The sequence below is a fragment of the Copadichromis virginalis genome, linkage group LG22 (assembly GCF_057382275.1).
Source record: "Copadichromis virginalis isolate Kocher_CV1m ecotype Utaka linkage group LG22, C_Virginalis_male_GT1.1, whole genome shotgun sequence".
Lineage (NCBI taxonomy): Eukaryota > Metazoa > Chordata > Actinopteri > Cichliformes > Cichlidae > Copadichromis > Copadichromis virginalis.
The window spans coordinates 23,457,204-23,483,228 of record NC_140638.1 but is presented as its reverse complement, the minus strand read 5'-3'; the positions used below and the strand labels follow the sequence as shown (position 1 = coordinate 23,483,228).

Genomic DNA, 26,025 nt, shown 5'->3' with positions numbered 1-26,025 from the left:
GCCTTGAGGTACACCAGAGGTGACGGGGAAGAGACGAGAGCGGAATGATCTTAGTTGAATAAACTGGGAACGGTCGAGGCGATATGATTGAAATCAGGCGAGGGGCGTGTCAGAGATGCCGAGAGAGGAAAGTCTGCTTAGAAGTACAGAGTGAGAAATGGTGTCGAAGGCTGAACTCAGATCTAAAAGGACGAGAATGGTGAGAAGACCAGAGTCAGCTCCGATTAGAAGATCGTTAGTGACTTTAAGTAAAGCAGTTTCTGTACTGTGACATGAGCGAAAACCAGATTGAAATCTCTCGTAGATATTATTATTAACCAGGTATAAATGAAGTTGAGCTGCAACCACTTTTTTGAGTATCTTAGAAATGAAGGGTAAATTTATGAACTTGAGTGACATTGGATTCTTAACCCGGAGGGTTTAATATAATGCTGCCCCACCCTTTGCATCTATAATAACTGCAGCTCTACTAGGCAGGCTTTTCACCAGTTTTAGGAGTGTTAATGGGAATTTTTGACCATTCTTCCAAAAACACATTTGTGAGGTCACACACTGATGTTGGATGAAAAGGCCTGGCTTATAGTGTGTGCTTTAATTCATCCCAAAGGTGTTCTGTCAGGTTGAGGTCAGGACTCTGTGCAGGACAGCCAAGTTCTTCCACACCAAACTCCATCATTCATGTCTTTATGGTATTTGCAGTCATGGTGCGCAGTCATGTTGTATCCATTTCATGTTCCCATCTTTGTGAACTGTTCCCACAAAGATGGCAACATGAAATTGTCCAAAGTGTCTTGGTATGATGAAGTGTTAAGAGTTCCTTTCACTAGAACTAAAGGGCTGAGTCCAACTCCTGTAAAAAACAAAAACAAAAAACCTCCACCAAACTTTACACTTGGCAATCAAACAACCACCAAACCCAGACTTAACCAGTGTCAGCGTGCTTTACTCCTCTGCGTCCATCATGGTATTGCGCTTCGTGATGTAAGGCATTGCAGCTGCTCAGCCATGGAAACCCATTCCATGAATCTCTCTACGTGCTGTTCTTGAGCACTAGCACTTGACTGTGCATAAAGTTGGTGACCTCTGAGCACCAAGCACCTCTGCATCCACTGACCCCGCTCTATGATTTTATTTGGAATACTACTTCATACCTGAGTTGCTGTCGTTCCCAATCACTTCCACCAACAGTGTATTGTGGAATATTTAGTAGTGAGGAAATTTAATGACTGGACTTGTTACACATCCTATGATGGTACCACACAGGAATTAGCTGAGCTCCTGAGAGGGACACATTCTTTCAAAATTGGAACACCTGAATTTAATGATTTGAATGGGTGAGTGACTATTACTATAGTCTATTTTTGTCATACATTTTTGTAATAAATAGATGGCAACCATTTGACCCGGTAATGTGTGTCCACTACTTCAATGTTCCACTGACATTGTTTCCATGTTATTTAAACTCATTATACAGTAAAAGAAAGCTTGTTTCTGTGACATAAGATTATAGATTGCCAGTTATCATCCACATGTGTCATCTGCCAGTTAACTGACTGCTGTCTCCATCCATTCACTTTTTAATGAGCGCTGCAGGGCTCAGCGTTATCGGACTGTTCAACTTTTATGTAGCAAGATGGAGACGAGAGCTTTGCACTGTGGGTTGTAGGAACTGTGTAAAATTGTATATGTTTTTACTATTTGGGCAAAGTCCAAATGTAATTTACAGCTATGTTTATAGGTGTTATTTCAAATGTTTCATTTTTCAAAGCAAATCACAGCGGTGAAAGAGTATGATTTACATTTATCAGCTAAATCTCTCACAAATAAACATTATGAAATATGGTTGTTGAAAGAAGCAGGCAAAGCCTGAAGATACCGCAAAGGGCAGAGGCTGATATTATTGCTGTTCTTTATGGCGTTGTTTTATGAACAATGGTAAAACTTTAAAGAATAGGTTATCTTTCGCTCTGCGCACATTACAGATATCACAAACACCAAATCCAAGTTGACAAAGCAGTCAGTGTGAAATGAAATACAGAAGCATTCAAGACATTTTTTTTTGGAGGGGGGGGGGGGGGGGGGTTCTTGGTTTCTCTGATCTCCTTTTTATTATCTATCTATCTATCTATCTATCTATCTATCTATCTATCTATCTATCTATCTCGTGTTGTAATAAGATAATCATGTTGCAAGTTAAATATTGCGTTATGTATGGTATCATAGGAAACAGCAATATTTACATTGTAATGACAGGCTGAGAGATACTCATATCAAACAGTGATAACAGGAGACAAGAGACTAAGTAATATAAAGACCAGTTTATATTAGTCATCCAAGTTATTGTTATAGATTCCACAGTGCTTCTTAACCAAGTGTAACACATTTTATAAACTTTACAATAGCCGTGCAGATAATGTTCATAGATTGATTGATTTACACACCACTTATTAATCAATTAGTAAATAAGATTCATTATTATTCTATTGTTAAGCAGTAAAAAAAAAAAAGTACAAAATAAACAAAAATTAATTTATCCTTTATTAATGATGGCTGTTATAAAGTGTCACCAAATTATCTTACATCAAATACACAACAAAAGTTTTCATTGCTTCATCTTTTAGCCACAGCAGATCATCTACCTCCATCTCACCCTATGCCTAGCACACTAATGCTCCTTTTCTGTGCCCACGAACATCCTCTGTGGTCTTCCTGTTTTCCTCCCGCCTTGCAGCTCCCTCTTCCACATCCTTGTTTGATATATCCACCGTCCCTCCTCCTCTGTCCAAACTATTTCAGCCTCGCCTCTTTTAACTTTATCTCTAAACTGCTCAACCTGAGCTGTCTCTCTGATGTACTCACTTTCTATCCATCCTTAAAAGTAAGTTTTGTTATAACATTTCTAAAGTTTCATCATTTATTAGGGGTTGCATAACTGGTTTTTAAACTGCATAAAGTGATGTGTTATTTCTTCTTTTTTTTCTTTTGTCTGTAGCCAAGCTCATACTCTGTCTCCTTCCTCTCACAGCTGAACAATCCTTATTAAAATATAGCCCGAGTACCTTTGTGAATAGTTCCGGTTCATGGATTTCCTCACTCAGGAATTCACAGTCATTTGCGGTGAGTCTGAATATATGTCCCCAGGCGATTGCTAAAGCACCCCTCCAAAATGTCCACAAGCTGAAATCACCGAAAGCCTTCTTTGAGTGTCTTCCCAAAAATACACATTTTCTTGGATATTGTATATTTCTGTTTAACGGTGATGACATTCACTTCACAATCCGGTGGCAAGTACATGCCAACATCATCAGAAATTAGCTGGGCGAACCATCATGGTTGTCATGGTAGCGATCACATTTGGACCCTTCCAGTAGTACCACTTAATACTATTGTAGCGAACCACGCTGGAGGAGGCAGGGTAATATATGCCGTTCAGGTTGGACGGACCACAAGCGTCAAACCACCATCCTGCAGAAGAGGAAGTGTGGCAAAAAGTTCAAGGTAAAAGTCAGAATTAATTGAATGCAAGCTCATGAAATGTAACACCCAAATGTACAGCTGTAAGTCAGCAGTAACTTTATACTGGCGCAGAAGGGAAATGAAATGCACTTCAGGACATTTACAAGGGAGTGGATATCGTTTTTTTTTTTTCTTTACAAGACGGGTTATGAGGAGAGACAGATTGAGATGATGTGGGTTGAGCGACAGCAGGTGACTGATGCAACGTTACCTCCTGACGCGAGCTGCGCACACTTGCAGGTGCAGCGGTCATTGTCTCTGTCCTTGGTGCTGAACTGGCTTCCAGCGTGGGAGAGGCTGCTGGTTCGTCCAGCTGTGCCGCTGAAGCCCTCGGCATGAAGGCTAGAGAGGAAAAAAAAATGAATATAGAAATTCAGCAAAAAAGCTCAGCTGCAGGCGCTCCTATTCATTATTTAAAGCCATGTTGGGCAACTTGTTGGATGCTGCAAATGACAATGAGTGGAAACTGCCCCCAAACTGGCTGAAGCTCAGTATCTCTAAAGTAATCCAATCGTGTTCTGCTAAACTGAACACGGCACAGTTGTGTTTACTAACCCAGTTTGTCTGTATTTCAATAATACCACAGGATACCAACAGGATGAGGTTGACGAATTGGCTTCTTACTGTTCACTTTTCCTTTGTCGAACTTTGATTCTTCACAGCTTCTGGCAATATCTGACTTTACAATTTGGTTTTAGTAAACCGCTTCCTAAAGAGGGCACAATCCGATGTTCCTCTCTTTCACCGTTCCTTCTTCTTATTAAGAAACTCTGTAAGAGGGGTGTATTTTTGGATGAAAGCCTGTCGAACTCATCATTAAATTCAAATAAAATTTGTTAATTTATTATTTTACAAAGATAAAACAAAAAGAAACAGATGAATAGAAATATGTAAAGTTATATACCACAATATAATATCATATCCTTTTTATCATATGTACAGTACGACTCCAGCATTCCTATTGTTACCCCATTGTTGTCTCAACATCAGTATAAAAAGTAACCTAAAGAAGTTCTCATTATTTTTCTTCCATGCTGTGCTTTGTGAAGCAGCGGCGCCTGTAAGAAATCTCTATCCAACTTAAATTGATTCGCTCAATTATTTTCATACACCAGCCCGGCAATTGGGTGTGTGTGCGTTTCTGCGTCTGATTCCGCATCTGTGTGTGAGAGTGTGTGTGTGCGCGCACATCACGACTGCTTTAAAGAGAGCAGACAAGGTCAGTCTCGCTGTTTGGCATCTCCTCTGCCCTGTCATTTTGTCTAGTTAGTGCCACACTCTCCCCTGAGTTATGTGACCCCCCTCTCCTCCTCCCATGTAGCCTGGGGCACGCTGTCTGTGAGGACTAAGTGAAGAATCCTCCTCTTGAATTTGTAAGTTCACCGCAGGGCAGGACAACACATCGTGAGACGAAGGGGGGGTGAAGGAGATAATGGTGCTGGTGCTGGGGGGCAGGAAAAAAGCTAGAACAGCACAGAGTTCATTAACAGAATTTCAATCAAATTTAATTACTTTTTTTTTGTTCCCCAACAATACTCATCTTAAATTTTATATTGTGAGGTATAGTGGTGCAACAATACAGAGAGAACCCAACTGATCCGTGAGCAGAACCAGGTTAAGCCGTCTGTCACGACCAGTCAAGATGTGGGGAAAGGTTCAGCCATGCATGAGGATGGGTTTTTTCATGCTAATTCAATGATGTGATGCAAATTAGGACCAATCAAATTAGTCAGAATGGCAACAGCAAGCTTACAGAATATGCTACTGGAAAGAGTGGCCTACAGAAGGTGTCAGCTCCTCCAGCACCCCCGAAAAACATTTGCATTAGCCATGACTTCCAGATGTGTTTTATTTTTTCTCTTTTCCCTCAGCTATTATACCAATACCACAGACCACAGGCTAACCCTTTTCAAGGTGACTGTCTTTTATATTGTTATTGTATGGCTTAATGACAGAGATACAGTTACGCTAAAAGAATGTCGACTACTTTCCCTGCTATAAGTGCAGCTATTCTTGGCTTCCTCGAAGGGAAAGGTGGTCTGTCATATCGATGATTAATGTATGAATCTTGTTACTGAGTTTTAGGTGAAGACCTTGATGCAGCTCTGGGGAGTGCACCGAATGCACCGAGGATGAGAACTGCTCTGGCTGACGAGCTGCATAGCACCACAGTTCCAGCTGGGGAGTTGCAATAAAAAAAACAACCCAGCTTCTTCGGGGTGCTAGCTGAATCTGATGCACATTGAACTGGTTAGACAGAACGTGGTTATATGCACTCAGGTGCTTCAACTCACACAGTGTAGCCTACAGCTAAATGTTGAAAGGCTGCGTTTCATCACGCTAATTATGGGGATGAAACTCAGGCAAATGCAATTTTGCTGCCCTATTAGGCGTCTTGGAAGCATACCTCCACATATGATTATGATTTGTCATCTCTCAGAGCATCAATCTCCATAAACGTTCCCCAAACAAGGGCAAATTCCTGTGAATTTCTATCTAATCTAACCTCATATTACATTTCTGTCTGTTTTAGAAGCTACATGGCTTCGGCATTCTCACACCTCACCCCACCCCGACTCCCCCACACACACACATAATCTTGTTAGTGATTGCTGGGTTACCAAAGGGCTTTGTGTGAGTTGTCAGTTTCTGGCTGCGAGCAGGTATTGCTTAGTGTTCCTGTTATACTCTAGTGGATGTGGCTTTGGGGATTTTCAGGGGGAAACAGCAGGTGCATTGATGGGAAAAGAAAAATAGAGGCAAACTAAAAGTGCCCGCTTGCCCTCCACTTGGCTCATCATTTTGAATGACATTCTTTTAGAAACAGTCCAATTGCTGCCTCCACTTCAGCGGTCGCAGATTTAAAAAAAAAACCCCAGAAAAATGAAAACATAGAGACGAATTTTAACCGTTGATAACGGCTTCTAATCCGAGAGTCCCGCGCCCGCATCAAAGGTGACAGCTGAAGAGGTGTCACTGTACCGCCATTATAGTGTTCACAACAGACAGCTCTTAATATAGCACTTACACTGACTTCTGAAATAAAACACCTTCATTAAGAGCCGATTCATGTCATGTTTCTGAGAAAGTGGGAAAAAGAAATAATTAAATTTTCGATCAGAGTGTGGGTGTTTTAAGTGGGCATGTTGTCAAGTCTTGCCCAATCATGTACTAATTACCAAGTCATTCAATAAGACAAGAAAAGCATTGCTGCAAGCTAAAGAAACACAAGTTACAGTTCATGCTTTTTGGTTACCTGTAGTTTTTGTCCTCTCCGTCTATGTAGAAGTGGTCATAATGCGAATAGGCTTCATTCCCCTCTCTGTCTCTTAGCTGGACATGCAGACTGTAATCCTGGGAGCTGGTCAGCTCGTGGATGATATCATTCCCCAGCCAGTGTTCCCCAGACGACTCTCCAAAACCCTGGATTAGACACAAAGAAAAAGACACAATAGAAAAAAGAAAATATCCTAACAAGGGGGGGATGCTTTTATCAGCAGCCTGCCAAGTATGTTCAGAGTTAATATGAAAATGGACCTCAATTTAAGAAGTGAAACATATCATTCTGATGGGCTAAGACTGAATAAAGGAAGTGAAATACTCAACTCCCAAAGCTAAAGACCGGTCAGCTGACATGTTAATTTACTTCAAAATCCCAAAGCACAAAATCTCCTCAAGCAAATGTAAAATACAAATTAAAATAACAGTTGGCTTTGTGAGTTTGTAGGCTGTTTGTTTGAACTTTAGACCTGGACAATAACAATATTTTTAGTATTATTGATAAACAGCAATAAATTATACAAAACCTTCACACACAAACACACTCCACTGCCTAAAATATAACACTGGTTGGTAGTTCGATCCCTGGCTGCTTCGCAGTCTACATGCTAAATGATACTTGATACTAAACCCTGACTTTCTCCTGATGTGTTCATTATGGGATTGTGTCAATATAGATAAAAAGAACTAAGGCACAGGTGAGCGTGTGTGTGTCTGTGTGTGTGAATGAGACAGGTATAAAGTGCTTTAAGTGCTCGAGGACAGTTGGAAAGCGATATATAAGAATCAGCCCTACTCTCTATAGCATTAACAATTTAGCATTAGCTAACTGCACTTCATTTCCCAGCACTGTACAATGTAGAAGTTGTGCAACAGTTAGCAATGGCAAAAAGTGAATAATAGCTGGAATTCATAAATAATGCAGACTGATATCAGCTACCTCACACTGAGATCTCTGTGCATTTATAGGCTTAGCAGCCATTTCTTCTCTCATTATTTTACTGGTGTAATGTGAGAGACCCAGCCGGTCAGGCACGAAGAACAAGAAAACCATCATACAAAAAGTCAAATAATGATGTCTGTGCCCATAAACGAAGTTAAAATAAACAGATCTAGGCTTGATCATAAAGTAAGACAGCACATTAACCGCTTAAACAAAAAAAAAACAATCCAAAAAATACAAACAAACTCTGTCTACACTGACCCAAACTGATATAAACACACATGAATCAGTCTAACACGGCCAGTTTGTCCAGTGAAGATTCGGGTAGTACTACCAAAATCAAGTGACCTCCAGAAACATCAAGGCGACATTGCTCATTACAAACGTTACTTTTAAATCTGATGGTTACAGTAATTTTAGTATTCACTGTACTGTATAAACTATAGTCAGTTATTTTGCTTTTCTAAATAGCAATTGCCTTTTCCTTAAATCCTCAGTGGCACAATTAAGCCCAAGGAAAGCAAAGAAGAGGATGCCCCAAGCAGATATGGAGGCAATCTTTCATGGATAAACTGAAAGCTGCTGACCCAATCGCCAAAATAACTTTCAGAGAGCACAGGATGTGATGTGGAGACAAACTGTCTAAGTCCTATATTCCATAAGGAGTAAAGAGGATTAAACAAAAGTAAGGAAATAGTGAGCGATAGTGCTAAGAAGAAATAATACAAATAATAGTCTGTAACTGAGCACAAACTGCTAAATATGGGGGAATGAAATGGCTTGCAGAAAAGCCCAGTTTTGTCAGATACCATCTGTGTGTCACCATGAGAAAACACCGAGCGTGGGTCTGTCGTGCTACATCTGCCATGCGATTCTGAGCCATCTCCTGTTGGGCTTCAGCCCAAAATGGGAGCACTTCAGAAGTGAGGCATTTGGTCTGCACAGGTAATTTCTTTTTTATTGACCACTGTTCAATGTTCAATGCAGTTCCTGTGTCTGACTTGCTGCCCCCCTCGTGTGCTCTTTGCAAAAAAAACCCCAAACAAACACACACACACACCGAGGACTGTTTCGAGGAGGTGGAAACAGCTCGGTGCAACTCGGCCAGGTCCATTGAATTCCCAGGGTCAGCGCTTGGCACATCCCGTCCTTTCGTGACACATCGGTCTCACTTTTGTGGTGCTACATAACTGACTGGGTTAAGCTACACGACTGGCTTTAAAAAAAAATGTTTATGTCTTAAATATAAGTTACCTTGTTTCCCTGTCAAACTTGCTTTTTGCTGTATTTTTTTTTTTTTTTGTTCAAATAAAGAGCTGTGGAACATTTATTATCTTTCCAGCACGTCTGGGTGCAAAATTCGATGAACTCTGAGACAACCTCTTTGAGAATACTGTGTGTGGACCAGGGCAAGTGAAGCATTATGGTTCATACGTTATCTGGCATCTACAGGGGCCCCTGTCCTCCCACGCCACAGCTGGAGCCAAATATTTATCATCCACTTGTAAAAATATTGTCCTTCAATAGTTTTTAAGGCGTTTTTTGTTCCCCTCTTTCTCCCACTCTCTCTGTTTGCAGTCACACTCCGCTATGCATTTAATTTCCAAACCGAGCAATGACAATTGATTTCTTGGCATAGGTGAAAGAAAAATTGCTCTTCCATTCAGTCAAAAATCCCAAATTTGTTTTGTCTGTAAAAGCTTTACAAGCACTGGCTTTTTTGTTGTTGTTGTGCAACACTTTGTAAATGGAATCAGAAAAAAAGAGCATTATTTAAATTCCAAGCAAAATGAAAGCCAAAGGTGCTAAAACATGCTCGATTCCCAGCCAAAGCGCTGGAGCAACTTCACAGTCTCTCAAGCGCAATTGTATTGTATCCAGTTTGTTTTAGGGTGGTCTTTGCATTTGGAAATTCGGTTTCTTTCATCAACGCACTCATATCCCTGCACAGGAAGGCTTAGGGGAATCTGAGGATGGATGCAAATAATAGTGCTGCGTGACACGTGAGTGTGTGTGTGTTTGTGCATTTTTGTTTATGTGGATGTGTGGGAGTATGGCTGGGACAGGGAGTGAGAGCAGGTGCAATAACATGGGGGGGGCTGTGGAGAACATAAGGGCGGCCAAATACAACAAGCGCAGGTCACCCGGGATCACAGGCGAGCTGCTTTCCCTCACCTCTCTGTGTCAAAGCACCCGTGGAAAGTTATTGAAACCTCCTGTCCAGTCCTGCAATACTGATACCATAAGACCTGAGCTTAAAAGTGGCCCTGCCATCTGGCTGGGGAACCCACCGTTTTGTAATCCCTCCACCCACGATGGAAGTCGACGGAACCGTTTCTTCTGTGCTGAATCACCGTCCAACCCCCGCCTCTGGTCTTCATATCACAAAACACCTGCAAATAGAAAACAGCTAAAACAAGCTATTATTCATTAGGGGTGAGTGTCTACAAGAAGTACATCTGAAGCTGTCTTTAAAGAAGACCTGTTCTTGGTAGTCCAAGAACCACCACATTAAGTCCCCTTCAAGTTTGTGCGTGCATCAATACGTTTTTATCCCACTAAAGAAGCATCAGAGCAACTGCAGCTGATACAGAACATAGAGCATTTGCCACAGTGATTGTTCTCTATTCAGAAGAGGCAAAACATTCATTTGGACTCCTGCTTCAAGCCACCTGGTGAATGCCGATCCTGTATTCCCCACCATCTGCTGTGAGGGCTCTCTGGCTTTTTATCAGCTAACTGCTTGGCTTTGTTAACCAGCTTGTCACTGATTGTTGGTTGGCATTAAGTTGGTGCAGAGCAGATCCATTGGAGATGTTTTTTTTCAAATGGCATTAAGACTGAATGAAAAGAAAGAAGTCTGATGCTGTAAATTCGAAACAATCAACTAAAAGAGTCTAAAATGCAGGAAGTCCTGCAGCAGATTTACTTTGCAAATAAGTATTTAATTTAATGACATACAAAAAGTATTTATTTTATATTCAAAAATGAAAAAAAATGTTCTAAAACATCTCAATAGTCTATGAAGTATCATACAAATGATACAAATGATGAACATATGTCAGACATTGAGTATTCCCTATGTTTCCCATTTTAAACCATCTGAGACTGACGTCTAATCTTTCCTGAGTCTATGTATCCTTAAAGAGGGATTAATCTGAAAATGTCACTTCTTAAGGAACCAAAGCTGTCTACACTAAGTGAAGAATTGACATGAAGAAATAAAACACACCGCAGCCTTTCTGTTATTTAAAGCATGCCTCGGAAACCTCGGGAACTCTGCGTCTAAGGTTGTCACAATGATACAACCCAGGTGGGAAAGAAAAAACTTCACCTCACCATGTTCTCTTATCCCTTGTGTAGCAGCTGAGGACGAGGCTTCTGCGTTTCTGGTTACACAGTCTGCTTTCTTTCTTGCTTGGCCGCAGGTTTTTCCATGGATTTTTGGACAAACTAATATGAATTCATTTTACTTGTTTGTCTCGTGACAGATCTTGAAATCTAAACTTGTCCAGGGACTTACTTTAGATATCTGAGGTATTTAATTGGACCTCTTCCAGCCTCCTTCAGGTGTGCTAAATGAATTTCTCCCATGGGTGGTAAGATTAGATACTTCAGTGATTCATTTTAATTGAACGCTTGTACTCACCATACCTCAAAGCAGTGTTGGACTAGTGTTCTTTGGCACTATGTTTGAATATCTATAAAATGTTGTCTCCTCAAATTATAAATGTTGTCAGCGACAGTTGTGTTTCAGAAACAATCTTACACTCTGGAATGTGGATACAACCAATAGTTGCTTGAATGTCTTCAACCAACCAAACCTCAATTCAGTTTTATTTATATAGCACCAAATTACAACAAGAGTGGCCACAATGTGCTGTATATCATAACAACTCAGAAAGCCTCAGCAATCAGGGAACTCTCTTTGAGCAAGCACTTGGTAACCGTGGGAAGGAAAAAAAACTCCCCGTTAACAGGAAGAAAGCTCCCAAAGAACCAGGCTCAGGGAGGGGCAGATCAGTTGAGGGAGAACTGGTCACGGCATATAAGCATCCACAATGCAGGTTAATTTTTTTTAGTAAGAAATTAAAGTGTTCAGATGGTTCCGAGAATTTCATTTACCCTGAAATACACAGCAGACCAGCAGTGTTGTGTGATTATACTCTGGCACATTAGGCCAATGTTCTGACCTTAAAGGCATCACACCGAATACAAAAACAGGGTCTTGAAATAGAATTCTCAATTTAAGTCATTTCCCAAATGTGGTTGTTACTCTGATTTAGACCAGATTCATATTTAATACTCCAAATAGACTTGTTATTGGCCAAGAAAGGCATGCCAGGGCCAAATCCATTACAATAAAGCACTGGAAGCTCAAGGGTCATTAGGATTTTCAAGAAAAAAAAAATAATGACTTTATGGTCAATGTGATAAAGGGACTTTCTACGAATGGAGTTCTCAAAAACATACAGAAAAGAGACACAAAAAAGGAAGAAAAGAAGAAAAAAACAGACCCTTAACTATGTGGTTTTGTAATCATTATTATCATTCACAGAGCCTAATGGATGGCCCGCTAAATCTGCCTCATATATCCAGTTTATGCATTAAACATGTATTCTTGTATTCCTTTTGTCTGTAGAGAAAGCTGGCTTTCGGCTTTGAAAATAGGGCAATTTGTATGTGCCCCACTTTTATGCAGCCACCCAGCTTGCCAGCCACATTGCAACTTGAATTAGATGGCGTAGATTGAAAGCAGCAATGATTTCACGAGTACTAACTTGTATCAGTGGAAATGTACACTGGCCCCAGTTGGCAGGAAACACATGGCACCAGTGCCTAACACCTGGCTGCCTTGCCCAAAGGAAATAAAGAGGAAGAACAGGGGGTGGGGGAGGGGGGCAGAGGCAGTAGGAGTTGGTGCCAACAGCTAACTAGACTGAAAATAATGAATAAAACAACACTGCTTCAGCCTGTCTTTTTTGCCCTGTGAGGCTTTGAGAGTTAAGATCCCCAGAATGCTAGATGTGACTCAGAATATGAATAGCCTGCTGGTGGATGTCATGGTTGACTTACCAAGGGCTAGTTACTTGAGATCAGTAGAGGTACCTCTTAGGCTTTTCTGACTTTGCATTCTGCAGTGCACTCTCGCTCACCATAAAGCCTGCAGGGCATAATGCTCCTGTTGCTTATTATTTTAGCTCTCTGTAACACAGCATGACATCTCCATCACCTCTACACCAAATCCCTAGTATATTACCATGACATCAGACTAGTTTTGTTTTTTCTCCCTGTATTTATTGCAGCTCAAAATAATGACTCTGGGTTGGGGAAAAAAACTATAAAATTAATCCAAGTTAAAATAACTCTAGTGTTAAATTGTGTGAGACACACAGACCAAAAGAAAGTTTCATGTCAGAGTCGGTTAGGTGATATTTGCAAGAAAAGGCCAGTGGCCTTTAAAGTCTTACTACCTTGACAGTCTGTGTGGAGTTGTGGAGGCGTATGCTATATATTCCACTTTCTTTCACTCCAGATCGCAGGATCTCTGCACAGTCCCTGAAACTAAGCGGCTCCTCCTTGGGCATATTGGAGATTTCTGAAGAAACATGCAAACATGTGTTTACAGATGGCAACCTTACGGGTTTTGCACACAAATCCCAACCCCATATGTGAGTTCTCTCGAAGCTTTACACTCTGCTTTAAGCCTTTTGTGTCTGCAGTGTAAGCATGTACATATATAGCATGTCTCAGATGTTAATTACAAGCTGCCTTTGGCTATATTTGTTTAGAAATTGATATTTATAGTGCCATTTGCACAGTAAACTTACTAAGGCTTACCATTGCAGTGATTGGCCACAGCGAGCAGCTGCTGCACAGTATCTGTGAGCATGGCCTGCTGTCTCTGTAGTAAGGTGCTGTTAAGAGAAGAGCTGCCCAGTTCGTGCTGAAGTTGACTGACCAGTTGGCTCTGCCTCTCGAGAAGCTCTTGAAGCTGCTGCTTCTCGCTCTGCAGACCTTTTAGCTCCCTCCCATACCGACCCTCCAAGGTTAAGAGCCTTTGTTCCAGAAAACTGTCAAAGCAAAGAAAGAGAAAGTGAATTTTTCTACTTTATAGAGCATTCTTGAAAAGAGAGGAAAAAATTAATGAAAAATACATCTGAAGCAGCACTAACACCATTGTTAAATGCATATTGTTTGGAGGATGAAGATTAAAAGCATGTGTGTGTGTGTGTGGGGGGGGGGGGGGGGGGGGTGCAGAATCCATCCATTCAGCATTTACCTTTCACAGTGGAGACTGCACAAACTTGCACATTTATACAAGGATGACTAATAGACATCAGCTCCACAGTCTCATTGGGCTAACATCATATAAACACCTGTACCACAGCAGCACTCGCAGATGGCCTGCATGCTAAGCTGCTCGATCATAGCAATGAGGTAACAACCTGATTGTGTGTGTGTGTGTGTGTGCGTGTGTGCGTGCGCGCGCGCGCCACACAAGTGGCACACCCCCACGTCCAAACGAGCACCATAAATCCCTGCAGCTTGATCTTTATGGCTTTGACTAATGAGTCTGCAGCAGTTATTTATTGAAACAATCCAGCCACCTAGATTGAACAAGCTACTTCTGAGCTCCGTGAACACGCAGATGGATCTTCAATCTCCCACTTTAGGCAGCAGCTCAGTATGTGGCCGGGAAAGAAAGCTGGATCAATCGAAACCACTTTTTTTTTCTTTTCACTCACTTCCATTTTATTTTTTTGCTTTGTGGGAAAACACTCGATGAGAAATTGTTCTCCATTATGGGCGCTTTGCTTCAATCACAGTGCAAAGCATGGCATAAAGGCAGCACAGCAATGTTTCAATGATTGTGTAAGTTGACGGAACATTTCTTGTGCGACCTGGGCAATTATACTGTTCTGGTTATGATATTCTGCTATTTACTATTATTATTCTAAAATATACACTGGTACTAGTCTTGCTGCAGTGTGCTGTACTTCCTGCCAATACTAGTTCACATATAATGCCTATGAAAGCAAACATGCCTCTCTGCCCCTTCTTAGCTTGGCAGCAGTTCAAAAACTGGCCCCATGCCCTTAATGCTCAGCAGCAGTAGCCTCATCCAACTAGTGGAGCCCTTATTTCCCTTTCATTCCACAGCTGCCTCTCCGCAAATCTGCTATTACATTTCTAATTTCATGCACCCTGTCATGGAGTTTATCCTTGTCAAGACGGATTCATTTATCTACACGTCCGATCTGCGTCACCGTCTTGAAAGATGAGGGCCGAAGGGCAGAACGGGGGGTCGAGCGGGGCCAGATGTGTAACAGATGCTAGAACGCTGGAGGACTGTGTTCTCTGTTGGTCACACTTGGTAGAGATGGATGGAATGATAAACAAGCGGATAGAAAGAAAGAAAGAAAACTGGCTCCCTTTCAATCCACCCAGAGCCCAGCCCTTAACCTCCTGGCCTTTACTTGACCCTGTGTTCCTAGAGAGAAGAAAGGGAAACCCCTCCTAACTGCACTGCCCATTTACTAGCAAACACACACAAACACACACGCTTATACAATGCGCATTATGTCTAATTGCCCTCTAGTTCACAATTGATGAGCTCATTCAACATATTTCTTTGCAGTTGCAGTATGGGAAGGGCCAGTTTATGCATGTGCATATACAGTGCATTAATCTCTGCGGGGCTTTTATAGTCTCCCTTTCAAAATACCCATGAAGTGGCCTTTTCCTGAGAAAGCATTCTTTTTCAAAGGAGTATTTGCTTTTTTATGTTTCATCTTATTTCATTAGCAAAGGAAAAACCGATGAGGAAAATAGCACGAACCAAGTCTTACAGACAGATTTTTAAAAAATCAAAGAAAAACTCATTATCGCACGTAGAGTTTTAGGGAGGGTTTTACTGATGAAGCATTTTCAAGTGCTCTAAAATGTGCTCTAATGTCTTTTGAGAAGTGTGTGTGTGTATGTGTTCTCACCTGTTTTTATCACTGAGGCGAGAGATCTCTTGAGTCTGCAGAAGTATATGTTTCTCCAGCCGGTTAGTGAAGAGTGAGTACTCAAGTAGCTGAATCTCCAGGCGGCTTGTCTGGTTTAACACCTATAGATTGATAAAAAAACAATAAGCAAGAAAAAAAATCTATCACACATTAAAGAAGATTGAATGAGAACGGTGAGAGATGTGGAGTGGAAAAATAAAGGGCGCTCGCCGGGAATTCATAAAAAGGACCCTTGGGGATAAACTGTCCATCACAAAGCTCGTGAAATTGCCTTCTTTGATCTTATAATCAAAACTTAAGCAAGGATGATCTCATGTGCACCTGTGACATGTTTTGAAGTCGCGGTTAAAACAAAAACTTGAACAAAGCTGCTCGGATTATTTGCACAGGTTGCAAATTTTATATAAGCTTTGATAAGAGAGAAAGAAAGCAACGGGACCAAAAACAGCCTGGTCTGTAATAACAAAATCTGTGGCATAATTGAAGACACATCTGTGTTGTGCTACCAAGCTTTGTGTTTTAATTGGCTTGTTGTCAGACGCAAAGCTCGACTCACTGTGTCAATCAAGCTGTTTTAGAGCATTTCCCGCCACCTTTGGGCATGGCTTCTCAGCGGGTTACATCTGATTTACATTTAATTAGCTGTTCACCGAGCGTTTCCCAAGTGACATCATTTGTTTTTGCATGGGTGTGGCCCCCACAGTTTTTCATTTGGACTGGCTGCAAATAGGTTCGCTCTGGTCTTTGCTGATAGGCTTACCTGGGTCTCAACATCTGTCAGTTTACGAGTCTGCTCTGCTGATTGGCTGAGGAGGTTGGTTCCCATCTCGAGCATGGCAGCTGTCTGGGTGTGTACCGCAGTTCTCTTTATTTCCTCCACCCCGGAGCGCACATTCTCGTTGATGAAGTTCTCCAGCTGTGGGGAGAACAGGCTGATAATTTTCTCATTCTGTGTTGGTAATAATCAGATTTTATCCATGCACTGCATATGAAGGATGGAGGTGGCCACCATGAAGTCACCCATGAGTTTGTGGAAATTGTGAAGCCTCAGTATTAGCATTTTAATTTTATGGAGTCAGAACCACCACATTTAGACCAGAGGGAGTCGAGTGCTAAGTTGTGAGCAAAGTGATTGGAAACGACAGAGGTGAAGACTCTCAGACAGTAGTTGACTACCAGCTACAGCTGCCTTTGTTGGCAGCTGTGGTCAGTAAATAGCATAGGAAGCTGTGTGTATGGCACATCGGTCAATCAACAGTCACAACACTTAATGTAGGCCTTGCAAAAATCCAATCCATGCAGTTGCGAACAATAATCCTCAGATCACTAGTAGCCTGAAAAGGCTCCTGAATAATAATAAGAAAGACTTTAAACATGGGGACGGGAAGGAACTGAGGAGAGTTCAGAGGGACCTAACAGTGAAGCTGAGGAAATGCAAGGATTCCTACAGGAGGAAGCTGGAGGTTAAAGTTGAGCAGAATGAGAAGAATGAAAAACAAATCACTGGTTTTAAGGTGACAGACAGACAACCAGTGAGCAACCTGGAGAGGGCAAATGAGGTAAACCTTTTTACCTCATTTGCAGGTTTAGTTCACAGCCCTCCACACACACTACCTTTACTGATTTTTTTTCCTTTCTCCTCTTCTTCCCCTTCCTCCCCCTACTTAACTAAGACTCCTGGCCTCCTCCTGGTGCTTGCCTTGTGTCTGTGATCCTAACGCCATTTATGACGCCATTTTGAAGAAGGAGTAGATAGCAAACATCCTGTCTGGTTCCTGCACCAGAGACGTCAACACTATCAGAGCATAAAGACTATCGAGCAGTTGCTCTCATATTGTATGCAACAGAAGTACTGGAGAGACTAGTTTTGGTCCTATTGAAAATGCATGGAATAACTTCTCTTGGCCTTCCACAGTTACATACAGAACAAATCTAAATACAATCATCCACATACTGCAGAGGGTTTACTCCCATCTAAATAGTAAGAAGGATCACTTCTGCTGCTGTCTCCATTCCTGTTCATCTTGTACACCTCAGACTTTCAGTACAACTCTAAGTCATTAAGTGATGAGCAGGAGGAGGAGTGCAGGACACTAGTGGATGACTTTGTTGAGAGATTTGGAAGAAATCTTTCACTTCTTTGTGTTATTAATAGTAGAGAGATAATGATCGACCGCATAAGGAAATAGATAGCTGTACGGCCCTGGGGCAGGATCTGTGTTCAGATGAGCACTGTATTTACTGCCAGGCTGTAAAAGGTTATTTTAGTGGCTAAAGTTGAGCATTTTAACACAAAGGTCTATGAGGGCTTACTGATTTACTTGAAGCTGGCCTCAAATGGCCACTAGGGGAACTGCAGTTTTTTGACAATTCATTTTTCAGCCCCAAGGGATTGCTGCTTGATTTTAGCAGGCAATGTGCTTTATGTATTCACTAGGACATTGATGCAGTATGAAAGACTGAACCTTGAAGTCGTGTGCCCTTTTTTTTTTACCTCAATCTTTTCAGACACTGTGATGGAGTCACAGAATTTAGTATCCCCGGGGCATTTGCAGTGTATTTCCACTCATCTATCCATCCATCTACAGGTTTACCTCAGGCCAATCACCTAACATTCATAAAATGATGGAATATATAGGCATTTCAGTGGGTATGCAGAAAGAGAAGCGAAAGCATATACTGGGAGTTTGACATCAAGATATTCATGAGCAGGACTTCAGGGATAGTCACCTAAACTCTGTAATCAATCACAAGCACCGAGAGAGAAGCATTGGCTAAAACCCATCATATGTTACACCGGGAGTAAAAATAGGATGACATCCATCTTGTTCCAATAAATAGATTTTCTTATTAATGTGGTCTGTTTGAGAAAACGGCATCAGGAAGTCCAATTTCACTTTTTCTACTGTGAATGATACAGTTTTGTTTGACGTTTAACGGGCAATGGCCTGTGCCTTTTGCAATAAAGCAGAGTAGAATATCGAACTCGAGAACATTAATATTTATGATTTTTCTGGGGAGAAAAGATCAGACTGTACTCATTAAACCACACAAGTGGAAAATTAAGTCTCTGAGGAGAAAGCACTCAAAATTATCCAGCTAATGAGTGGCTATCCACAAAAATCGAAGGAAATTCAAACCAGACAATTGTTTGTTTGGTGGTTTATTTGTTTGCTTGTTTGTTTCTTCGCCTAAAAAAATATGTGGAGGAATGGGGTCATTATAATTCTTTCTATTAAGTTTAAACAATACTAACTTAAGTGGGATAATAGAGATGAATCTGCACTCAAACTGTTTGCTTGCTAGTAATCTTTCTCTTTGTCTCTTGAACTTTCCCATTCTTTTAAAGTGTCTCCCTTCAATCTTTCTCTGTAAATCCCTCCCTCATATTTTACTATTTTAGGACAACTGAGACTGCGGGGGGGGGGGGGGGGAGGGAAATCCGTTCATAATGAAGGTTATGAAGAGATTACCAAGCGGATTAAAGCAGACTCCAAAGAAGAACCAAAGATCCCTGCATCGTAATCAGCCTTATGCATTCAGGGCTGCTATCGGCCTGCCTGTCCAAAGTGTTCCTATTACATCCTTTCTTCCAGAGCTCAATTCAGAAGTCTTGATGTACTCCATCCCCCTTCTGCCAAATGCTCGCTCGCTGTTGCTGTCGCTCGCTGCACTATGCAGCCAGATAAATTGCTTTTGGGATGTAACATAATTCCGTTTTATTGTGTATATACGAAAGAGAGAAGGGATCGGTGCTGAGAAAATCATAGGACTTCCCTGATATCTTAATTACTGAGCAAATGGACGCGCTTGTTCTTGGTTACAATTGCAGAAGGGAGGGGAAACATGTGTGCACGTTGTTTTGGCAAATGACCATGATAGACGGAGGCGCAACAGGATGGGTACGACTGCGAGAATGGAAATAGTGATTTGACAGTGCAAAAGCAGAAATCTAGAGAAGCTTCTGTGTGAAACTTTTGTGACTTGCTCTTTAATCATACAGATTTTTTCTGCCACCACCTCTATGCAATGGAAGAGACAGAGAGTCTGTTTAAGCTGTGCAGTGTACAAAAAACTCTAGATGCATTTCACACTGCGACCTGTTTTCACAGCAGCAAAGTCTGTTAAAAGATTTGCCTCTGGTTGACACCATGTTCTGTAGGTTGAACAGGGCAACGACAAAGAATATAAATCAATGTGGCTGCTGATTTTGTTTTTCACCTGGGGTTGGCAGTTCCTGCTTGTCAGGAAAAAAACAGACACACCCACCTGATGAATCCAGACTTTTTGATTTTTCATCATGTTATTCACATCTTAGTAGTTAATAGATGGACTGGCAGCAATGTTAAACAGCATTAGTTCAACTGAGGTCCCAGCAGATCTGTTTATCTCCAGCTGCGGGACAACTCCAAGCCACTTTGCAACCCACCTCTACATCAGCTCCACCCTTCATCCTGTGTTTCGCTTAACCTGTGGTGTATCTGTTGTCACTGATATCTGCATTATTATCTGCTGCAGGGTGATGTTCATCTCTCCATCTTATGCTCGTATTTATGTTTTTCTAATGATGGGTCTGGTACCAAGAACAGAAGCATGCTACCAGATGTTAGCTAATGCAATATTTTTTTAGGGATAGGTATATTTTTAGAAAGTCCAAAAATGCATCCCAGTAACTTCGGAGATACCCTGAATTGTCCTTTAACACCATGACAACACTAACCTTTGTAGTTTTGACTGCAATGTCTGGATCTATTACTGGATAAATCGGACAGCTGGGGTCCTGACATTACAATTTAGCTCAAAGCACCAACACAGCCAGTAGCATGAGGGCAGAATTTTATTCTTGTCTCGGTGTCACTTTATTTATTGCTGTGAGGACTGCCAAGACACCCACAGACTGTGGTAAAGAAAAAGAAAAACTCAACTAAACAAAACTGCAGCATAAGTGAAACTGTGTCTTTGTAATTGAGATGAGCACTTAAGATTTAATAATTCAGCAGTCAGAATCAGACCACTTACGAAGGAAAAATGTGTGTAAGTCTATGAAAGTTAATGGAGCCCAATCGAGTGATGTAAGTAATGTGGTAGAAATACTTTGGTTTAATGAAATATTGAGCAGCCAAAATATCAGGTCACCAGTGGTCAGCTAGCTACCTTGATCTGTGCAATATTTCTGCATTAGCATAATAACCACAGCCTCTGAAACATACTAAGAAAAGCAGCCAAGCCCTCAGGGCAGCAGAGAGCAAAAGGGACACGATGGGGGTGATGTTGGGGGTTGTTCCAAAAGAAAACAAACACCAGTTTCTTCTTGGAAACACCAGGAGGAATCTGGAGCATTAATACAGTCCTGTTGGACTTCACTCAGAGTTTACTCTGTGGAACATGGTGGATTAGTATGTGTGTGTGTGTGCTCCTAAATCTGTATGCGTGGGTGTGTGTTTTCTTTCATAGGGTTTTGGTAGAAAGCTCACAGTAAGGGTCGTAGCATCCCAGGGGAGCTTTGAGGGAGATCGTAGGTTTCACAGAAACACCGACACACACTCATACATGTGCCTGAAGCTCTTCCAGATCCATACCACCACGTTCCTCCAAAACCTGCAGAATGCAGATAGGCTTAATGAGCCTCACAAGGTGCTGAAAAAGCTTTGCCATCTGGGGTCAAAGTTCAGCGTACCCTTGTGCAATTGAAAAGAAAGGTCTCTCTAGAGTAATGCTGTGTTTTTGTTGAAATCCCACCTACAGTTTGATCATTTATGCATCAGTTTAGTCTGCTGGGGGTTACTTGTTGAAATGTTGGATCGTTTAGTTTCATTCCAGACGTTATGTGGAGGATGTTGGCAACGGAGCGCGATGTGTGTCAGCAGAGGCTTTTCTGAACATGTTGTGGGACTGTTTTACTGCTTTTTGTTTATAGCCGCTTATATCACATCTCTGGTGGAGAAAGTGGAAAGTTAGAGTCCAAGATGAGTCCAAGATGAGAGCAGCATGTGAAGATTTAAATTCTACAGTTCAGCTCGAGCTTTGTAAACGATATGCGTGAGGACAAAGTGTTTTTTTCTTCCTTTTTCCATATTTCAAACACACACGTATATATTTATAATATGACCCCACGAGATGCTTCCTATGGAAGGCGTGACTCCAGTTCATAGATGGAGTATCACGCAGAGCGAATACACAGGGGTATATCAGTGTGTGCTTTTATGTGTGTGTTTCGATTCCATTTCAGGTGAACGTGAGCAGAATGGGAGAAGGTTTTGAGAGCTCATGATCGATGAGACACATTCATCACATCAGAGGTGCGGATAGAAATGACAAAGTTGGATGGAAAAGAATTAGAGCTGGGCGATATATCGAGTTTTTAAAACATATCGATATATTTTTATACGAGATATAAGATGTGACAATATCCTTTATATCGATATAGTCTATGTTACGTTATAATTATAGTTGTGGAGCCGCAAGTTTGCCTCTCTTTCGTCCACTTTTGTCTCTACGCAACGTTACTCCGCCTCGCCTTCACTGAAGACAACTCCCCCTCCTACCCCATCGCTTCACGTGCAGGCAGCGACAAGACGGACACGGCAAATCTCCGTTAACGAGTTACTGCGCATCGCCCCATGCGTGGGGCTGGACGGCGTCAACGTGCTAACGAGCTAAACATGCTAACGAGCTAACCGCGCTAACGAGCTAACAGCGCTAACCCTAAAATCCTTTCATTCTCTCAAAAGTTGATAGCGCGCCTTATGTATGAATTCTGGTTGTGCTTGGTGGCCGCGAACCGATTTTATGTGGTACACGGCGTTCAGCAATCTGTCAAAAATGTTTGAGTACGACTTTGGTAAGCTACGGAGCTGCACCGCTTGATAGATTGTCGGCGCATTACGGCTACCGAGGAGCTTCGCGGAGTGATACGTACTGTGCATCAACGTAATATTACCGTATTGTGTGTGTATAAGGACCATAAATGGCACCTGTAAGAGACGTGGTTATGAAGCGGATTTCAAACTCCAGGCTATCAGTCACACAGTAAAACTTGGGAACAGAGCAGCTGTAAAATCTGTCTGTCTTTGTTATTACGCTCAGCGTCTTTTAGTTTACATTTTGACTGCACAATTGTGAGCTCTTTGTTTAGCACAAAAACAACCTTGTTTTCTTTTATTTATGGAGCATTATTATTTAATGAATGCTCATAATTTAATTTTGAGTAATTTTTCATGTACATCTGTGCTGTATGTTAATAAAAGTGCCTGTGTGACATCTGGGACACAGCTTTGACTAAGAACTCTTTTTGTTCTTACTTTATGGCTTAAAAAAAATATCGAGATATATATCTTATATCGCCATCCAGCTAAAAAATATCGAGATATGAATTTTGGGTCATATCGCCCAGCCCTAAAAAGAATTGTCAGGAGGGAAAGGAAAGAATTAAAAATGAGTGTATATGGTGGGAAGGGTGAAGTGACAGCAACGGAGGAAACATTTTGGCATTCACAAAACCACATTTTCATATCCTCAGATATGTGTTTGCACTCAGTCGGCCAGTCTAAACACCCAACACAAATTCTTATAATCAAACTGGGGATTAACGCATACCATAAATATACTGGCGGAGATGGAGACGAGAATAGACAGATGGGTGGAGAGGGGTGACCTGTCAGTCACTCAGTCAGTCTGTCCAAAACAATGGCCCAACACTGATTCCCTGCCCAGATAACCTTAGGAATGGAAACTCCACTGTGAAGCCATTTTACATTACATCATTTCATTTTACTCAGTCATAATCTGAGTCAACCGGAGCTACAAAGGCTAACAATCCAATGAGGACAAAATGTGTCCAACACCATCTTACTGAGAAAGGATGATACTGTTTTTATGTACATTGGGTTTGGTACAGAGAGCATTTGAGTTGACTTTGGCTCATAAATCCACTAAAACATGAGTCAAGAGTAGAAGTTTTGTATACTTGTTGCTCGTGGGGGCGAAAACACTCATTTAGAAGGTTTAACCATGTGAGACATATTTGGCATGATATTATAAAACTTTTTTTTTATCCATTCTTCTTCCACTTGCATGCAACAGGGAGTTCTGACATCCCAGTGGTCTTAAATTCAGACACACACTCATACACTAGGTATTGTCATGGAGCCAGATATCCATACAGCAAGCATCCAGGAAATCCCAGCTAAGCAGTGAACTTATCAATAATGAGGGCTTGTCAACAGATGTTATCGGATGGAGCACTCTGTGGACATCCGGTGCTTCTACAGCATTTAGTTTGAAGATCTGCGAGCTGAAAGCGACATTGCAAAAAAAGACAAGAAGAACACGGTATGGCAGGAGGAAGTGGTCGCCTTAGTCAACAGTTCAGAAACCTTACCTTCTGCAGCCACTGAGTGTTATTCTCCATGGCACTCTCCAGACTCTGCAGCTTCCTCTCTTGCCAGGAAGGCCTCTCCTTTTGGGCCTTGCTCTCCTTGGTTTGGCTTGTATCGGGCTCGGCCTCAGGTGGGGAGTCCCTTTGCAGGATATTTGTGACCTGGAAGTCCTTTAAGGGATGGCAGTGTTCCACCTCAGGGAGGATGAAAGTGTAGCTGCAGGGGCCGTGCTGCACACGGTGCTGCTGGCGCTCTGAGGCAATCGCGATGGCCAGCACATAGGCCAGGTAGGTGAAGGTCAGGGCCAGCAGGCGGCCCATGTCAGGGTCAAGAGAGGTAAAGGGATGGGAGAAGAGAGATGGAAGAAGGTTCCACCACACCTGGGAGAACTGGCAAGGGAGTGAGATCAATTTCTCCTTTTGCCCTTTCTATATTTTTCTGTCCCTGAATGCTCTGCCTCTGTCTTCTTCCTGTATTCTCAGTCCAACTCCTGCTGCTCCAGCCTCTGTTTTATCACTTTCACTTGTCCTCTTTTGGCTGATCCTCCACTTTGCTGCTGCATCCAGAAGTCTTTCTCCAGTCCAGTTCGTAGTCCAGCTGTTCTTTGTGAGGGGTGGATACAAAAACACACACACACAGGAAAAAAGGCAATTGTTTCCTATTGTAACTCCAACACCCGGCCAGCCAGCACATGCAGCTCAGCCCAGGAAGCCAACAGCAGACTTCCCTCCCACCGTTTATCTCTCTTTTGAAAAGTTGCTTTCCTCACTGCCGTCTACTCAAGCTCCTGGAGTCCATACATTGGTCTGGATGAGAGAGGGGAGAGGAGTGAAGAGAGGCCTGCTTCAGGATGTTGGCTGAAGCGGTAAAGCTCTTAAAGCAGTAGAGAGAGAGAGCTGTGTACCTCACCACACACACCTCTTGAGCACATAATCAGTCAACCACCCTTCCCTCTTTTACTTTCTCCCTCCCTCTTGCGCTACTCCTGTTTGCAGGGGGGTTAGAAGAGGAAGCTGCAAAAATTACACACAGCTCACCACAAGAGCCAAAAACTAGGAACTCTCTTTGAAAACCTTTTGCTCCTTCTCATTCTCTCTTTCCTTCTCTCCACTTCCTGTGTCTTTTTAATTTAAAACCGTTTTACTGGCATGTCAATTATTATTTGGTAAAGAACATGTTTACCTGAAACGATACAAAAAAACTGACTATGTCAAATTCTTATCTTTTGATTAGGAATCACGTTTGTTATGTTGCAGTACTGATTAATACTAGTTTGGTGTTTTCAAACCCTGCAGTACGATGCCTGTTTTGCCTTCAGTTGTTGGCTAAACTGATATTTGCTCAGTCTTTCATTTAGATTATTTACAATCCAAATGAAACTAGCAGAAACAAGCCTATTACTATGGCTCTGCTGTAAACATGCATAATCAAAAGAAGAAGAGAACATTTTGGACATTTTCTCTTCCAGGTGTACTGGAGGGTGTCCCACCTGTGGACTTCATTGTCCTTTTGCACCTGTATTGTTGAGGTATTGACATGGAGTTGGAGCTTCAAGGTGGTTGCTACCTGCCATGGTGGTAATCCCTGAACCAGATGGAGGACACGGGAGATGAAGGGATCCATCGCTCTAAGGAGTTCTGTCGGGCTTGTTTAGCCTGTGGGACTCCTGAGACAGCTGAAAGGTAGCGGCAGCCCAAGAGAAGTGTGGCTCCGGAAGTAGTTGAAGCAAAAACATGGGTGTGGGAAGAATTCAGTGAGGTCACAGAACAAGATTTTTGGTCCACCTTGAAGCAAAAGCGATGCTCTGCTCACTCTGTATAGTGCCTCAAGACTTATACTGTAAGGTTAATCTCTTACAATAATACAGAGAGAACAGAGAAAACCTTCACAATCA

At 41.9% G+C, this 26,025-nt stretch overlaps 1 protein-coding gene across 1 annotated transcript; it reads right to left on the bottom strand.

Moving 5' to 3' along the window:
- Positions 1 to 2,336: 2,336 nt before the first annotated feature.
- On the bottom strand, positions 2,337 to 24,980 carry angpt2b (angiopoietin 2b). Its single transcript, XM_085446470.1, has 9 exons — positions 24,134 to 24,980; positions 16,514 to 16,669; positions 15,733 to 15,854; positions 13,580 to 13,812; positions 13,213 to 13,337; positions 10,030 to 10,131; positions 6,773 to 6,939; positions 3,728 to 3,858; positions 2,337 to 3,465 (listed from the first exon to the last, which is right to left on the bottom strand). The coding sequence occupies exons 1-9, from the start codon at positions 24,449 to 24,451 to the stop codon at positions 3,305 to 3,307; spliced, it is 1,515 nt and encodes a 504-aa protein (XP_085302596.1). The 5' UTR covers positions 24,452 to 24,980; the 3' UTR covers positions 2,337 to 3,304.
- Between the last annotated feature and the right edge of the window lie 1,045 nt (positions 24,981 to 26,025).

Coding starts and splice junctions, on each gene's coding strand:
- angpt2b (XM_085446470.1), bottom strand. CDS start 24,451: ATGGGCCGCCTGCTGGCCCTGACCTTCACCTACCTGGCCTATGTGCTG. Junction 10,132..13,212: donor ACTCCACACAGACTGTCAAG/GTAGTAAGACTT, acceptor TTCTATTTGCAG/GTGTTTTGTGATATGAAGAC. Junction 6,940..10,029: donor GGTGGAGGGATTACAAAACG/GTGGGTTCCCCA, acceptor TGTCTAATCCAG/GGTTTTGGAGAGTCGTCTGG.